Source organism: Echinops telfairi, unplaced genomic scaffold (genome assembly GCF_000313985.2).
Source record: "Echinops telfairi isolate 266 unplaced genomic scaffold, ASM31398v2 ScPeMD7_4225;HRSCAF=4972, whole genome shotgun sequence".
NCBI lineage: Eukaryota > Metazoa > Chordata > Mammalia > Afrosoricida > Tenrecidae > Echinops > Echinops telfairi.
The window spans coordinates 19,499,600-19,518,276 of NW_022108124.1; the positions used below are offsets into that span (position 1 = coordinate 19,499,600).

At 46.5% G+C, this 18,677-nt stretch overlaps 1 protein-coding gene across 1 annotated transcript in view; it reads left to right on the plus strand.

Moving 5' to 3' along the window:
• The window catches only part of MINDY4B (MINDY family member 4B), a 40,470-nt gene extending 22,020 nt beyond the window's left edge, over window positions 1-18,450 (plus strand). Inside the window, exons 8-12 of the mRNA XM_030886974.1 lie at window positions 540-610; window positions 3,907-3,979; window positions 5,270-5,431; window positions 15,898-16,078; window positions 18,320-18,450. Of these exons, the coding sequence (XP_030742834.1) occupies window positions 540-610; window positions 3,907-3,979; window positions 5,270-5,431; window positions 15,898-16,078; window positions 18,320-18,450 (618 nt within the window). The remainder of the gene's footprint in view (window positions 1-539; window positions 611-3,906; window positions 3,980-5,269; window positions 5,432-15,897; window positions 16,079-18,319) is intronic.
• Window positions 18,451-18,677: the final 227 nt, after the last annotated feature.

The window sequence follows — 18,677 nt, forward strand, 5'->3', positions numbered from 1 at the left end:
TATTGTTAGAGGCCACTGAGTTGATTTTGACCCATAGCAATCCAATGGGACAGAGTAGAAAAGGCTTCCTAGGCTGTAATCTTTACAGAAGCAGTTTGCCAAGTCTTTATCTCCCAGTCTCAACCTATCAGCTAGTAGTCAATGCTTAACCGTCTACAGCAGCAGGGCACATGCTCACACACACACACACACACACACACAATCTCACACACAGCATACACACACACACAGACACATACACAGGGTTTCAAAAAGTTGGTGGAAAAAGATAACTAAAAGACAATGTCATTTTCCATGAACTTTCTGAAGCCCCTTATGTAGGTGTATGTGTATATATATACGTACCAAAAAAAAATCTTACTAACATGAAGTCAATTCCAACTCCTAGCGGTCTTGTGGAGGGGTTCTGAGACGATAAATCTCTCCGTGACCAGACAGCCACATCTTTCCCCTGAGGAGTGGATGGTTGGTTTGAACTACTGTTACTACAGGTGCCTGTCTCTGAGGCAAACTCACTTTTGTTTGTTTGTTTCCCATAGTTCCAAGGGGCAGGTAGCCGTGGAGTCATCGTGTTTCTTTACAGCCTGCTCTTCTCCAGGACGTTTGAAAGGTAAACACGGTGAATGGGCCCTCAGAAATGTCCCATGGGCTCTGCAGGGTCACAGATGCCATCTGTCTGGTGTTGGGAAGGCAGCTTGATCCCTTATTAGAAGTGAGGGCGCAATGTGTTTTCTCCTAGATGCCCTTTGGCAGCATGCCTTTTTCTGCTCTGGATCTGGTCACGTCATGGGGCGGCCAGCGCACTTGATGGGAACCTTTGCCCCTGCTTTTTGAATATAGAAGTAGGATCCTTCCTGTTGTGGTCGTAAACATGGGCAGTGATAAAGCTGATCTGTGCAATCTCCATGACCATGAAATTATTATCATCCCAAGTCTGTATGATGTCCCCGAAGAAGGAAAGTCCTCGTCTTGGTGTTGCTCATACGACGACCTCACAGAAACTCAGGGCCAGGGGAGAAGCCAGAGGTGTGCACAGAGAGACCTGGCAAGTAGGAGATGGCAGGTGGCGGGCACCCAATGAGATAGAAAGACATGTCAGAGAATCTCCAGGGAGGAAGGGTGCCTCCTGGATAGGGTAGTCTGGGAAGGCTTCATAGAAGAAGTGGATTTTCCTGTAGAACTTGAAGAAAAGGGAAGCTTTTAATAATCACAGAGGGAGCCAGGAGTCTCCCAAAAGTTCATTGCAAGCCCTAACACTGTGCTCCTGCAAGTCACCTTTTATACTCCACCACCCCATTTTTATGTTCTACATTATTATTATTTGCTTAAATATTTCCTTGAAATCAATACACATTTAAATCTCAGTTGCTTCCTAAACTTTGATGTCCTTTAAATTGTACATTTAGTGAACTAAAGTAATATTTTTCCTTATCTGAAGGTAATTTTTAAAAAAGTCTTGCTATGCAATCGGAGCAATCTTTATTAAACAAAAATATAAAACTGCGAAGCGGCTGTGTCTCCACATATCCTCCAGCTATGTCTGGCGGTGATGCCGCTGTCTCTCCAACCCCTTTCTGAAGAATTCTGCTCTCTTCAATTTACACATCAAAACGGCCCTTTGAGCATCCTTAAGGGACTCAAACGGTGTCCCTTTAAAATATCCTTTGAGTTTTGAGTTTTCAAAAAAACTGACGGAGCACAATAAGGGGCATAGGGCAAATGATGTAGGTTTCCTAACAGAATTGAGGAATGAGCAGGCGCGTTGTCGTGATAGAAAGGAAACTCATTGCAGCGCTGCTGGCCTTTGTCCTAAGCAATCCAAAAGTTCTTAAAACCTTCTCCTAAGAATGATGATGGCAACAAATGTACAAATGTGCCTGACACAATTGATGGATGTATGGCTTGTGATGAGAGTTGTACGAGCCCCCAACAAAATGATTTATAGAAAAAAAAACACATTTTTCCTAATAAACCTCCATGATTGTACTGTGCCCTTTGAGAAAATCTATCAAGATGACCCCTTTGAAGCTCTATGTGGATTGAGTCCCCGGGGAATCCCCATGGCCCACAGCTTAGGAAAGTGATCACCTGTAATATGAGACAAAGAGCCTTGTAATGAGGTTCTTAGCACCTGTCCTTAGCTGAGAATATAACACCCGGCCGTTAGAGCTACCTCTGGACCCACTTTCCATTTATCCTGACATTTTCATGCCATTTGCTTTTCCTTGTATCGAGGTCTTTCGTTATTTTATATGATCATTGTTCCTGGATGCATTTGCTTTATTCTTTGTCCTTATTTCATTTCTTTCTTCTCTCTGTCTAGAGAAGCCAGAGTACATGACGCCAGTAACAGAAATAAGAATTACTGGGGGCAAGCAAGAGGAGGGTGGGAGAGACAGGAAGTCTACATCAATGGGTGCAAGAAGGAAGAAAATGTCCCACAATTGATCGTGGGGATGGTCGCACAGTCCTTTTTAATGAGATGGAACTATTGAATTGTATGATGTGTTAATTATAGGTCAATCAAACTAATTTTTTCAATAAAAGATGACCCCTTTGGGGATGCTGACAATTCCCATAACCTTCTGAGCTGATCTCTCAGCCTGGAGTTGAATTTGCCTAGCAGATTCCCTCCGCTTCCTCCCTTTCAACTGGAACGTGGTATCTGGATTTTATTGGTAAATCCAAGGCTCCATCCCTGGTGGTTACTATTGATTCCATAAAAATCATTTTCACCAGCTTTGATTTTGTTTCAAACATTGGTGGGAAGATCCGTTCTTGGAGCTGCCTGGTCTTCACACAACCCTTCCAGCCCCTGTAGAGAAGAAAGCTTGCTAAGGCCAACATGTTCACCTACGATTCAGAATGCTGGACCGTGTGAGATTCCCCACTTCTGCAGCTATCACAAAGGAGCCACAGTGTCATAGTGGTTACACGTTGGGCTGCTAATGGCAAGGTTGGCGGTTCCAAACCACCGGCCAGCTCCAAGGAGAAAGACAAGGCTTTCTACTCCCATAAAGAGTTGCAGTCTCAGAAGCCCACTGGAGCAGTTCTACCCTGTCCACGGCAATGAGTTTCCAGTTTGGAAGCTGTGTTAGTCTGGATAGCCTAGAGAAACAAATTCATAGAGGCTCATATGTGTATGAGAAAGAGCTTTCTATAGAAGAGCAGTTGAATATTGAGAAAACACCCCAGTCCAGTCCAGATCAAGTCCATAAGTCTGATATTAGCCCATATGTCCGATGCCCATCTATAAAGTCCTCTTCAGACTCATGAAACATAGGCAATGATGCCGAATGCAGGACACTCACAGGCCAGTGGGTGCAAAGTCTGTGGATGCAGTAGAAGCATCTCAGCACTGGCAGGGTTTCCACGTGGCTCCTCCGGTTCCCAGGGCACAGGGTCTATCAGCATCGTGCCTTGTGTCTTGTCAGTAGGGCGTCTCCAAAGGAGTCAGCCTTGTCAATCAAGAGTCTCCAAGGGAGTGAGTAGAGAGAGACAGTGTCTCCCATCTCCAAAAAGGAACACAGAACTTCCCAGAATCCTCAGGAGAAGGCCATGCCCACACAGAGGCCTCATTGGCTATAATGCAATTGACAGACTAGACTCCACCCCTTCACTCTTAATCCTCTCAAGTCCCAAATTGACACCAGATGATGTCCCGACCACGATAGCTAATACCTCCGTGGTAATTCTAGGCCTTCTCGACTTCAGCCACAGTGTTTTCATCCCTCGAGGTTGAATGTCTTCCCTCTTGGCTCAGGTTGGCGCTCTTCCCAACCTTCCATAGAATTCTTGGTCCACGTAAAAGCTGTTGTTTTATGTGAGGCAACATTCCTGGACACGCAGGTTCTGTGCTGCATCATCACCTCTGGTTCGGAGCTGATGGTTTTGTCCATTCTGCAGGCTCCAGGAGGACCTGGACATCTCCACCACTCATCTGCTACAGCCCACTGCTGGAGGATTCCTCTGCAGGCAGGTGAGTGGGAAGACCTGGACCTCCTTTCTGTTATAGACCCTAAGTTACGCTTATTCCCCACATACATTTATTTTCGCCTAAAGCAAGATGTCCCTGCGTGGCACTAACAGCTGGCTCTATTGCCACCAAGACGTTGGCTGGCCCAGTCTGCCTTGAGACACCTGGGAAGAAAGACACGAATCTACTTTCAAGAACCAGCCATGGAAAACCCTACAGGCACAGTTCCACTCTGACACCTAGGGAGAGGCAACTAATTTGTTTTCTCCTTAAGCAAAGAGTGATCCAGTTAACTGGAAAGAGTCAAAATAGTCTATTCTCATTTTATTGTCAGAATCAACCTTCCCATTTCTACGACAGCCCTCTCTAGTTTACCTCTGAGAGCTACATGCCTGAGATCCTCGAAGCAGTAGACGACGACAAGACCCACCAGGACACGCTAAGAAAGCATGTTCCTTGGCATCGGGCCCTAAATCACAGCTATGAAACCGAAGTTTTAAAGTAAATATAAATGAAGGAAGGGCAATAAGATCAGAATGGGTTGCACAGGGAGGTTATGGGGTGCATTTCAAGAAAAAAAGTCGATCCATTATTATCTCCACTTTACCAAATATTCATGACTTCTGTTTTTCTATTCTGTTATCTATTATGTGGTTTCATTTATTTTGGTAACAATGCTAAGTATGGTCGTTTTGAATGTTTTTCTAAGAGAAGAGAAGTTTGAATCCTTTTAAAAATATATTATTACTGACCTCTCTTATTGTATATTCTTACCTTCCCCTCTACCCAGGTGACTATGTGCCTATCCTTTAATTAATGATTTACCTTCCCTCCTCCTCCCACCTTTGGTACCCATGAAGAATATTTCTTTTCATGTGAAAACCTTTTTCCGACTTTGGATAACAGTGGCTTCATGTAATATTTTCCTTTTGTGGTTGAAGCCATGGCTCTGTAGCGGCAGTGCATTGGGTTGTTCACCACAAGGTGAACAGTTCAAAGCTACCAGCTGCTCCTCAAGAGAAAGATGAGGCTTTCTACTCCCATAAAAAGCCCCAGTCTTGGAAACCCACAGGGGCAGTTCTATCCTGCCTTATAGGGTTGCTTGAGGTGGAATCAACTTGAGGACAGTGAGGGGTTTTGGGGTTTTTTGTTTCATTGCTTGTTTGTTTCACTCGGCACAATGCCCTCCAGGTTCATCCATGTTAGGAGGTGTATCACAGTTTCATTGTTATTCTTCAACATTTACATTTTGTTCCCTTTTTGCCTAAATTGTAAATATTTGTCTTGAACTAGGCACTCCTGAACTTGATTCTCACTGGAAGGGCAAGTCCAAATGTCTTCAACGGCTGCCAGCAAGGAGGGTCTCCAGAAGGCTTACATGGAGTCCTGGCCCGTGCTGAGGTTGGCTATTTGCAGTGGGGCAAGGACGTCTCAGAGGGGGGCAGGCTCTCCCAGGTGAGTATGTTCTGATTGTACCCACGTCACCAGAATGCCAATGTCGGGGCATATGTGTAACCTCTCTATAATGACCATTCAAGGCTGTGCTTCATTCTTCCTTCACTGGCTTCTTCTTGTTAAATCCTGTCCTACCCACCACATCCATACAGGGAGATGTTAAAGGCACAGATGGAACCAACTGGGTCCACCTAGCTTCATGCTTGATATTATTTATTTTCTTGGACACAAAACATACACAAGTGGAGTCTTTAGAGCAGTATATGAAATAGGCCGGTAAAGGGATATTCGCCTCTCCCAGGCTGTGGGCCCCCTGCTCAGAAGTAAATTCTGCCAGCTGGGGGGCAGAGGGCCCTCTCAATCCTCCATTTATAGAAACAGATGTGTAGCTTCTACATAGGATTCAAACTCACGGGATGAAAAGGGACTGCATTTGAGAAATCCCTCTCAAACAGCTTCCCAGCTCAGGGGCGGGCCTTACGACCTCTAGCAACCAAACAGGGATGCGCGCTGCTGAAACTGCTGAAACGCACAACCCGGGGAACTCACGAAGACGCGATTGTGCAAACAGAGACAGCCAACAGGGCAAGAAAGCAGATGTGCCCACTGGACATCAGGAAGCCAGTGATACTGTCACAAATGTTTCATCCGAGAGCCCAGATGAGGCAAAGCAGACTGTGTGAAAAACAACACTGCAGGGGTGTCCCCTAAATCAATAAAAGAAAGCGCTGCCATCAAGTCAGTTCCAACTCGGAATGACCCTGGTTTCCGAGGCTGTAAATCTTAACAGGAGCAGCAGCTACCACTGACCTTGAGGCTCCAGTTGGGATATAATGTACTCGGGAGGTTTTAATGCCCCAGGTCTCACCATCTCCAACCTCTCTCAACCACAGACCAATGAGGCCCGGGGCTCAGCATGTGCCCTCCTCTTCAGCTCTCCTGGTTCCACCTCCCAGCAGCTGTGCTGTGTTCAGAGCTTCACACGTTAGACCGTGTTTGTATAGCCACAGCTCCTTTTGTCTTTTTTCCTCTGGGTTCTGGCTACAAGGTCTTATTCATGAAATTACCATCTCACAACACATACATAGCAGACCTCTGATGCTCTCAGGAAAATAGTGTCTGACTATAGGATGCATAGCATATTGTGTGTCAAAGGGTGTTTTCAAATTTTACTTATTTCTTGAGTTTATCATTCAGATTGTGTGGCTTTGCTAGGCATCGCTAGAGCGTCAGAGGGGCCTGCTTCACCATGCTCCTACTGACTGGTGTTGCTCCGCCCTGCCATCTGCTGCCTGCTGGCCGACTCTACTTGTCTTGCTTGAGGGCAGATTCTGTTGTCTCCTTCCTTGACCTTGGACCAGCAGCTGGAGTGAGTTGAAGGACCTTTAGTATATTAACTGTCCCAGGAAAGTGAGTTGAGATGAACCCTCTGTACTGCTGTGTGGACTAATTAGCTGTTATATTCCATCTTGCTGTATAAACCTGTCCATATATATATTTATAGGTGTCCTGGTTTTGTTTCTTTAAAGAACTCTGCCTAACACATGTCCTAACCCCTGCCCTGCAAATACAGGACTGATGTGAAGAGCAAGCAAACCTGTCTTCGGACTCCCATTTGAAAGCTAAGACGCTTGTGGAAACCCTTTTCTCTTTTAACTGCATTTTTCCATGAACACTTTGGCGCCTCCTCGGCATCTACTCATTTTAAAAGCTCTGGTTAAGCTCTCTCTTGGAATACAGAGATGAGTCACAGAGGAGTCAGCAGTGCCTACAACATTGCCATAGGGCGGGCCGAGGTAGTAAAGGCTAGAGAGCCGTGAGTTCAGTGCTCAGCGCGGGCTGCAGGTGGAAAATACCTGGAGAATTTTTGATACTGCTGGTGCCTGCGGCTTCCCCGAGGGCAGTGTCGGCTTCACAGGGGTATGACCTGCGCAATTGTATAGGACTCAACACCTAGAAGGCTCTGTGCTTATTGAATGCCCTGCCTGCCACCCTCGTGAAGTTATATATATATATGGATATATATATATCCAAGGGTCCTGCGTTGCCATTTTGCAGTGGGCCCCCCGCCCCAGATTACATTTGCTTATGCATGTATCAAAGGATGTTACAAAGCAACGATGGCACTCGAAGGTCCTACCACAGGAGGGTCTGTTTTACACAGTCTGGGCAGTACCTGAGCATGGGGCTTTATGCATCCCACAGGTAATGCTGATGTAATGGGGCTTTATGCATCCCACAGGTAATGCTGATGTACAGTCAGGATCGGACACCTCTTTTCTGGCGGAGCTTCTCAACCCTGTTATTGCGGACACTTTTTGGCCAGAAAATTATCCTGGCGGGGTGGACTGTTGTGTGCATACTAAGATATTTGCCACATCCCCTCCTCCCCCTCCTCCACCCCCCATCTCCAGTTGTGCAGAAAGTACCCAGACAAAAATTTGCCCTGGCATGTATGTGGGAAGGAGGAGAGAACGGCTAAGCCTTCTCTTGTCCAAAACGACTGCTTGTGAGGAAGGAAAACACAAACTCTCTGGGTTTAGCGGGTGAATCCTGGGGAAACTAGCTATTTAAATGAAACTGGTGGGAAAGAGCTCTCTCTTTTTTTTAAATTAGTGTCAGAAAGACTGGCAGCTTTCTTTGCCTTTGTACCATTTGCAAGATTTGGGGGACAGGTTTTAGACCTTACTATAAATTAAAATTCAATAAGTGTTTGCTAAAGTGTTACTAAGACACTCTGCTAGGGGGGTTGGTGGGGGGACTCTAAGCCAGAAAATACATCACACACATACACAGAGGATTCACAGAGATCCAGGGCTCCCGTTTCCTCTGGCTGACATTTCTTTCTGGTCAGCTCAAACCAAAAGAGCTGCTAAGTCATGCTCTAAGGGAAATTACCTGCAGAGCCTAAGATAGCTTCCAACAATACAGTGAATGTTTACTGGGCCAAGAGGTCATGCATAAGGCAAAAAAAACCCCAAACACAAGAATGTTCCTATGAGGCAGAGGGCCAAATGCAGCAGCCAGCAGGATCTGTCTCCAGGTGCTGGCTCACAGATCGGAAGTAGGGCAAGAGGAGGGGAACGCCCAGGTTAGCTCTAAAAAGCCACACAGGTCTCAAGTCACAATGCCTCGATCTTTCTGGAAAGTGACTGATGCGACCTCCCCTCCTCCCTTCTTGGGCTCAGTGTTCACTCCCCAGGGAGACGCCGGTGAACCCTGCCCTCAGTGAAAGTTGCCTGAAATTGTGCACTAATGGCTCGAAACCAGGAGGATGTTTATTATGTTGTCTCTGTCTTGCACTTGGAGTTGGGTCTCAGAACGAACGTATTAAAGACCAAATACGGACTGGCGGTTAGTTTCCTTCCTTGAACTGCTGAGATTCATGAATACATTGGATGTGCACCTGTTGGAGTGCCAAAAAACAAACTCCGTGCCACCGCGTCAATGCTGACTCATAGCAGCCCTACAGGACAGGATAGAACTGCCCCCTATGAATTTCTGAGCCTGTAGCTCCGTATGGGGGTAGAAAGCCCTGTCTTTTTCTCGGGGAGTGGCTGGTGGTTTTGAACGACGGACCTTTGGACTAGCTGCCCAATGTATAACCACTGCACCAGCAGCACCCGTAAAAACATCAGAGCCATGGACAGCTCACCCCTGACAGACGGACAATGGCTATGCGTGACGTGGATTGGCCATGAATCCACCCTGCTTCTCCCCCTCGCTGTGGTCAGGTCCACTCCAGCTAGTAGCTCTACCCTCCGTTGGGTATCTCAGCCGGACTCTTGGTAGAAGCAGACGGACTCATCTTTCTTCTGTGGAGCAGCTGGGCTACCCTTCCAGTTAGCAGCTCAGCGCTTCACCCTCTGTGACCCAGGCTCCATCTTTCCCACCGAAGGTGAAAACTCCACCAGTGGATAGATGCATACTTCTTACCATCTGTGTCAGTCCGGGTAGACTAGAGAAACAAATCCATAGAAACTCATATGTGTATAAGGGAGAGTTTCATACAAAGGGTAATTGTACATTAAGAAAGCATCGCAATCCAGTCCGGTCCAAGCCCATATGTCTGATATCAGCCCATATGTCTGATACCAATCTATAAAGTCCTCTTCAGACTCACGCAACACAAGCAATGATGCCAAATGCAGGACGATCACAGGCCAGTGGGTAGGAAGCCTTCTGGATCCAGTGGCGTTGTAAGCATCTCAGCGCTGGCAGGGGTCTCTACATGGCTTCTCCAGGGCCATGCTTCTGGCTGCATCAGGGTAGGTCCATGTGGCTTCTCCTCCGGGATGTCTTGCAGGAAGTCAGCCTTGTGTCTTGTCAGTAGAGTATCTCCAAGGGAGTGAGCAGAGAGTCAGAATCTCCCGCCTCCAAGAAGGAAAAATTGAATTCCCAGAATTCTCAGGAGAAGGCCAGGTCCACACAGAGGCCTCATTGACTATCTCCGGATTGACAGGCTAGACTCCACTCCTATAGTCTTAATCCTCAAATTGACACCAGATTATGTAACTACCGCATCATCCCTGAAAGGTTATAATTACAGAAAGTATACTATGAAACTTTATTTATTTACTGAAGGAGTCCTGGTAGCACAGATTAGCAGTTTGAGCTCAGCAACCAGTCCGAGGGAGCACGAGGAAGCTGTCTGCCCCTGCAAAGATGTACATCTGAGAAGCCCTAAGAAGCCATTTGACGCTGTCCCATTAGCGTCGTCATGAGTAGGAACCCACTCCAGGATAGGAACACTGACAACCAATTCACGCAGCCACTTTGCACAGAGCACCTACTATGTGCCAGATCTCGATGTGCGACTGGTCATGATGTTGCATGTACATAAACCTCAACGCCACTCAAAGTTATCATCAGCGTTCGTTGAAGTCCAGGGTCTGCTGACTGGCCGTTCATTTTCGAGATGAGAAAGCCAGGCTGAAAGAGGTGAAGGCACCTGCCTGGAGCCTCCAGCCAGTGGCAGAGCCAAGGCGGTGACCCAGGCTGATCTCCATCGGAAGCCTGTGCCCTGACACTGTGCCCTGCCTCTGCGAGGATGGGTGCGATAGATCTAAGGACGAGATGTGTGAACTGATCATAAAAACCGAACAGAAGAAATATTCCTGTTTAAAGAACAGCAGCAGCATAGTGCAGCGTGGCAGCGAGCATCTGCGGCCGAGGTGAAAACCTTCGTCTGGTGTTGTCGCTGTCTCCCCTAAGGAGTCCTCTTCTGAGTCTGTGATAAAATTGCAGATTGCGGAAAAAAAAAACCCAAAACCCACACATGCCTTTCAGTCCCAATGTCACAGCCCAGCTGGCGAGACTTGGAGGAGGGTGAGGGGAATGATTGCATTCTCATTAAATGACAGGGCAAGCCCCTCAGAGCCCACCAGAGTGACATGCCCGGCGGGGCTCAGCCAGCCACCCGCAGGACGGACGAGGGACTATTTTGAAGCCTCCCTGTTATGTTTCTATTTGAAGGTACAGGTTTGAGCATGCAGTTCCAATACCTAAGTGAAAACACAAAGCAGTTGGAGTCTCACACCATCTGGAAAGCCTTGGGAGCTTCACATTATCTTCACACCTGCCACAGAGAAGAAAACCACCCCTGAGTTTTAAAAAGAGAAGGAAGCCAGTTAGGTCTTGCTGGGCTGACCCCCGTGGGCAGTCCTGGCACAGCTCCTCACCCTGCAGGGCATGCCCTCTTCTCTGTTGGCATGCGCCCTTTGAAGAGTCTGATGGGGCAAAATCCAGCCCAAGGGTGAAAGATGCTGCCCTACTCCCTGCCCTCGATCATGAACCTCCTGCAAACACGTCATCAGGACAGACCTGCAAACTCCACCAGGGGGTTATAGGGCCTCTGCATTCCACAGAGCAGAGGTGCAAGCCAGGCCATAAACATGTATGCGTGGGAATCGTCACCAGGAATCCAGGAAGAAAACCCAACCTGCCCGGCGCTTTCCTCTCATTCAGATTACTACCCTGCAGCCTTGGGACTTGCAGGCTCATTATGCAAAGGCACATTCTAAACACCATCGTCCTAGGCAGCATCGAACAAAGAATTACACGGCCTCCATCCTTGTTTAGCGTGTTTCTGTCCTTCTTCTTGTCCTTCGGATTTTACACGGGCTTAAAGATATATGTGATGAAAGGCTTGATTTCTGCATGCGTGCCCAAACAACTGGGTGTATTCACAAAGGATGAACTTCAGGAGAAAGGTATTTTATTTATAGCACCACTGTATCACAATTTAATTTCCTTTTTACCATGGCAACGTGCACAAATTATGCATTGATGGACTCTCACCAATAAAATATATTTAGAAGCCTGATTTGGTGGTAGTGGGGGGGAAGCTGTAAATTGAATCTACCCAAATGCAGTACACATGCTGAAAATGGAAAACCCCAATCAAACGAATTGTGGTGGGTCTAGCAGAGAAGAGGGTGTTGTTTGGCTAGAGGCAGGAGGGAGGGGCTCTATTTTCTTTTTCCCAGGGTGCATTTAAAACTGGAGGAGTTCTTGGTTGCGATCCTAAGGCTGATGTCTCGGAATGAACGCCCAGCGTACCACCACGCTCATGTGTGGCAGTTTCCTTGCCCCTGGAGACTCTAGCCGTCTATCTGTCTGCCCTGGGAGGCTTTTCTGCAGGGTCACTTTGGAGGCTGGGAGTCGCTGTGTGTCTGTCTGGCTTCTTTATTTTCCTCCCGCCCTAAGGAAATCTTGAGCAGCTTTCAGATCAGGAAAGAAAACGGTGGCATCTTGAAGTAGCCATCGTGAGGGGTCACCCTCACGGTGCCCGCTCCTCTGACTGCCCGTTGAGTTTTGCCTGCAATACAAAGATTCTCGGAAACAGTGCTCCCGAACCTGGAGAGCCTGCCTGTCCCATCCACCCGGCGTCGTTTACAGGAGCTTTTGTGGATTGAAAACCGGCCAGAATGTGCACCACAAATGAACTCAGAATGGCGTCTTATCACAAACAGCCCTCAGCTTCCTAGTGGAGTCACCCATGCTTTCTGAACTTGAGTTCATCCACGGCCTCTGTCTTATGCAGGATTGTGAACCACCTTGATAGGGGAGCTAGATAAGCACCCAAGGAGACGCTGCCATCAGAGGGACAAAGAGAGGCAGCGTTTATTCTGTAACTCAAGAATGGATTCAGAGTCATCTGGACTCTGGGGGTGGCTGTCTGGAATTGGAACACATGCCACTGTTTTGCCGACACATCCCTCTGTTTTATTTCTGATGGTGCCAGTGGGCAGACGTGCCCCACAGTGGGTACGTGAGAGGCTCGGGTACCGGTGCGCCTCAGGGAGGGGAGTTTAGTCTGAGAAGATGAGCAAAGCCCGTGTCTTGACCTAAGTATGGATGGACCAAGGTGCTAGGCTTTCCAGCTTGCTTAAAAGTCCTTTGTGAGGAACTGGCTGCGGTCATTTCCTTTAAATGCCATATGATCGCTTCTCCTGGAAGCGCAAAGGGGAAAACTTAAAAAGAAAAGAGCTCATCTGATGCATCAGACAGAACTAATGGTGGTTTCCGTAGACGGGACAGCCCTCTTTGGAAATACACAACGTTTGCTGCTGTTGTCTGCACTTCAAAAAGTTTGTGGGAAAATTCCATCCTATTTTCCTTTCCCCACGAATGTTCTGAACCCCCTTGTATGCACAGCAGAAGGCACCCAATTCAGCAATTGGAATGTGCAATTCGGGGACATGGATTCCATCACCCTTCTCACTCTCCTTTCCTGAAGGGTCCCTCTGCCATGAACATACACCTGCGGTCCCCAAGTTGTCTATGTAATGAATACCTGAGTTTCTGCGGTCAGTTTGAGGCCATAGGCAGACCTGAAAAGAGCACAAGGCTCAAGACAAATCATCTTTACTGGTTAAGCTAAGCTGTTGTTTGCTTTGAAGAAGGGTTCAGAGTATATTCCTGGTTTAAGGTTGAAAGGGGAGCTTAGAACTATCGTTTCCGGTGTCTGTCCAGCCTCCAGGGCTCCAGCAAGTCTGGATTCCAGGAGCACTTGAAATTCTCTTCTGCCCGTTTCTTTCCTATTTTGATGAGGATGCTGCTGTAGGATCTCTGGTCCAAATGTTCCGCCATGGTGGCCGGGAACCATCGAGTTCTTCTGGTCTCATGGCTACGGGGCCATAGTTGACAGAGACAAGTAGCCACACACGCCATGTTTTCCTCTGATTCCAACTCTGTCTCCCTCACTTGTATCTCTTTCAGTAGGAAAAAAAAATGTTTCTAATGTGAATTTTTTTTTCCATTCCCCCTTTCTCCCTCTGCCTTCCCCTAATCCTCCTGGTATCTCTACTCTCATTGTTGGCCCTGAGGGGTTTATCTATCCTGGGCTCCCTGTGTTGCGGACCTTTATCTGTAGCAGTGTGCATGTTCTGGTCTAATCTGATTTGTAAGGCAGAATTGAGGTCATGATAGTGGGGTGAGGAAGCATTAAAGAACTAGAGGAAAGTTATGTGTTTCATTGGTGTTATACTGCACCCTGACTGGCTCATCTCTTCCCTGTGACCCCTCAGTGAGGGGATATCCAGTTGTCTACAGATGGGCTTTGGGTATCCACTCCATGCCACCCCCACCCCATCCACCTTGGTTATGATTTTGTTCTGGGTCTTTGATGCCTGATACCTAATCCAATCGACACCTCATGATCACATAGGCTGGTGTGCTTCTTCCATGTGGGCTTTGTTGCTTCTCAGTGAGGTGGCCGCTTGTTTTTCTTAAATGCTTTAAGACCCGAGACGCTATAACTTTTGATAGCCGGGCACCATCAGCTTTCTTCCCCACATTTGCAGAGGGTGGCACCCCATCAGACTCCATTGGAAGGCACTCGTAGAGGCCAACAGACAGACCTTGAACTGTTTATAGGCTTTTCCATTTTTGTCAGTGGCTTTCTTTACATTGCTGTTATTTGGGCTTTGGATTTTTTAGTTGTTGTTTTTGTTTTGTTGGTTTTGACTTCCTTTGTTGTTTTGTTTGTCTTTGCCTGGGTTTTGCACTTATTAATGTCTCTGCATATCTAGCTAGATAAGACAGGCAGATAAATAATTCAGAGATGGTTCCTGGGGCATACGGGAGAGGGGGAGGGGGGAGAAAGGAAGGGGAGGTGGGAACCAGCCCAGGGACAAGGGAACAACAAGGGAACTAAAATCAATGGAGAGAAGGGTGTAGGATGCCTAGTGGGGCTTGATCAAGGGCAGTGTAGCAGTGAGGAATTGCTAGACCCAAATGAAGGCCAAACATGATGGTGGGATGAGAGGACAGTGAAAGGAAATAGAGGAAAGAACCAGAAGGCAGAGGACATGTAATAGAGGTCAAGTTACAGGCATGCACACATGCAAATATATTTATATTTAACGAGAGGGGGTTAGATCTATGTATTCATATCTATATGTTAAGAACTAAGGTTGCAGATAGACATGGGCCTCGGCTCAAGTACTCCCTTAGCACAAGAACACTTTGTTCTAATAACCTGGCATTCTGTGATGCTCACCTTCTGACACAATCACTGAAGACAAAATGAGTGCATAAGCAAATGTGGTGAATTCATTTTTATGGTAATCTTTAAACATAGATGTGAATGTGTGTTTCCCTGCCTCTTTAAACAACATGGTAGATACCATTTATAGAAATGTACTCTACTTCCTGATTCCTTCAGGGGCTACTGAGCTGTGCAGGCCCACTGCCCTTTTAGTACACAGTCTCCCTGATGTTGTTTTCGTGAATGTAATTCCCAGCTCTGAGAATTCAAGGCTACATTGGCAGTTGCCTGGGGAAAACAAAAGAAATTCCCATATAGTAAGCTCATTAAAATACTGAATTTAATATTATGTGGACTATTTAATCAGTACCCTGTGCTCTACGGACAATTTCACAATTCATCTGTGTTAACCTGTACATATGTGTGTGTGTGTGTGTGTACACATGTTTATGTATATATTCTCTTCCTATCTCAAAAGCTTTTTTTCTATATTCTAAATACTCTACATTGCCCCCCTTCCCACATCCAGAATGGTCAATGTGGCTAGAATTCCGACTACCTACTTTATGAAATATTGCCCCATCTTGAAAATAGACTGAGTATATTTATCAATGGCAAAGACAGACCTTTTCCTTCCATCCTCAGTTTACCCCCTTATTCTCTACTCATTTCAAAGCCAAACAAACTATGGTGGTTCAATCCCCTCAAGGAAGCCAACCCCTCCCCCCCAAAAAGCAAGCTTTTGAAATCATTAAGACAGATGGTGCAGCATGAACACCACACTACACCATTCACGAATGTAAACCCATTCATGACAAAGCCTTAGTTTCCAGTCTGACTCCCAAGGGCACCCCACAGCTCTAAGTACAAGGAGACCCTCAGAGCTGCTTTTTGATTGTGCTGATGTACCAGCCTGTGTCACGATGTATTTATGTCTCTGTGCATTTGTCTGCATTCTCCTCCTCCCTTGTAGGTGGGCAGCATGCTGAAGACTCCCAAATTACCTATTTGGCTGTGCAACATCAATGGAAATTATAGCGTCCTTTTTAGCACCAACAGGCAGCTCTTATCAGACTGGAAAATGGAAAGGCTCTTTGATCTGTACTTTTACCGCAGCCAGCCCTCCCAGAGCCAGCCTGTGCGTCTGACAGTAGGTGAGCATTTCAGACTCCGGGCTCTGTGTGCTGTCACGGGCTCACAGGGATGGCTGTGGGTGCTGATGCTGAACACCTGTGTGTCTGTGCAGGCTGGCTCTGCAAGAAAATGCTAAGGCTCCATTTCTGAAATGAAGTTCATGGAGGAACCCATGGGCCTGAGCCCAAGTTGGGTAATGTGGAAATTCTAAACCTGCTTCCGATTGGAACGAGTTGGGGGTACGGCCTTGTAGAAGTGGAACAGAGAATCACACAACTTTTAGCTCAGAGAAAGAACAAAGGAGGAGACGTCACGTTTTCCAAAAGTCTTTTCCAAAGTCTTTTATCTTTATCCCAAGAAAAATGTTTAGGAAAAAGAAAGAGTGTAGGGTATCCAACCATTGACAATTCTATCCCACAACGAAACATGAGATGATTATCCTGTGACAGAAGTAACCAAACTGCTAGTGCATGTCTGTTTAAATCAGTCCAGAAAGCAGCATAGTAGTTACCTGTTGGGCAGCTAACCACAAGGTCAACAATTTGAAGCCACCAGCCTACTCCTTGGGAGAAATCTAAGATTTTATATCCCCATAAAGAATTACAGTCAGCTGCCTGGTGGGGGGGACTTTTGCGCATGTCAAGTGGCTCGGCCAAGAACCACTGAGGTGGAAAACTCCAGCCCCAAATAAAGTCTGGCCTGTCAAAAAAAAAAAAAGAATTCCAGTCTTGGAATCCCATTGGGCGGTGCTACCCTGTCCGCTAGGGTCCCTGTGAGTCAGGATTGACTCAGTGGCAGTGAGTCTGGTGGGTGTCGGTTTTGTTTTTTCACTAGGCACTGGCCACTGGGCGAACAACGTGATGGAGAAGGCCCCATAGCAGAACCCAAACCCATTGCCCTCGAGTCAATTCTGACCCATAATCCTAGAGGACAAAGGAGAACCGCCCCACGGGATTTCTCAGGTTGTAGGTTTTTCTGAAAGTAACCTGCTGCATCTTTCTCCACGGAGGGATGGGTTCAAACTTCTGACCTGTTGGGTTAGCAGCAGAGCGCAGTAACCGCTGTGCCATCGGGACTGAAGGAGAAGGCGCAACCCCAACAAAACTCCAGGGGTTTCTTCCAGTCCGCTGGTGAAGCAGACAATCAAACAGGCCATTTCCTTTCTATTCTAGCCATTCTGTTTTCAGGCTCATGAGGGGAAAACGACTAAACCTAATATAACTGAACACTGGCCCTTTGGACACAGGGGTCGAAGTGGTGACATGAGGACTTCATCTCACATAACCTTGGGTCAATTTATGGAGGCTCCTGTCTGGTACTTCGCATGTACCATCACAGACCTGGCTATAAGTAATGTTCACTGCTACGCCTAAATTTGGGGATGGATATTAGTGGCCATTCTATCTGTAAAGCTGTTAGTTCTCTTCTTTAAATATGAGAAACATATATTAACCTATTTAATTACATGTGACATTGATAATGAGCAATAAGTCTGAAAATACACCACACTGCACCATACTATGCTATAACACATTATACTATATAGTACATTATACTGTGCTGTAATTTCTACCCCAACGCTTTGAGGAAAGCACCATTTAAATAATTATGATTAGCTCATATTCAACAGATGCATCATGTTCCAAGAACAATGCAGACACGTGTATATACATTGTCCCATTAAATTCTCACAACGGTTATATGAAGTGGTTACTATCATATTTATTTTTGAAGATAAAATAATTGGAAGATTTCAGTAAATAATTATCAACTGCATGAGTGAGTTGATAATTAGAGGGGTTGAGTACTCACTCAAATAGGCCTTGAACCCACATTGTGACTCCCTCTCGGTTCTTGGTAGTCACCTAGGTTACATCTAAAATGCACTCTGTACTCATAGCAAATTAGAAGAACTGCTGAGCCTTTCCTTCTTCTGGGTGTCATGACAGCATTTATGACCTTCAGCTGGCTCTAGGCGCCTCATCATGATGATCTAAGTGCATTACACGACTTATCAACATTCATGCCCCAAAACACAGAGCAACCCCAGTTAGCACAGATGTATTTTGCAAGGAGCATTTAAACAGATCATCCCCTGGAATCCCCTTCAGCTTAACCATTTCTAGGAACATAGTTTGCTGAGCCAACACCTACCCACTGTTTTTTGGTTGTTGTTTTTTCCCCCTCCTTCTTAACTCACCTGATTGTTCTCGAAGAATGTCCATAAATGTGGATCCAAATGTCAGGTATTCCTCCCTCAGATACCCACTCCCATCACTGGGAAGAGGACCAGCATGGCACAGAATGGCGCTTTTCCCCAGTGGAGATGACAATCAGAACCAAGTGGAGAGAGGCCACCGTCCACTGGAATGGCTCTGTCCCCTTTTTCTAGCAAGACAGGATTCTGAAGAATTGGAACGGCATGCTGGGGCGCAAAAGTCTAACTGGAGACCGTTTTATTTCTATATTCGACACCCCAAAAACACCAATGTGATGGTTTTGTTTTCTTTTCTCTCCTGGTATGCCAGGTGGGCAAGGTGACGCCTCTCTCGGCACTTGGGCCAGTTCTTTCACTTTATTTGAAAAACAGAAAGAATCTCTCTCCTGTGTGTTATTTCC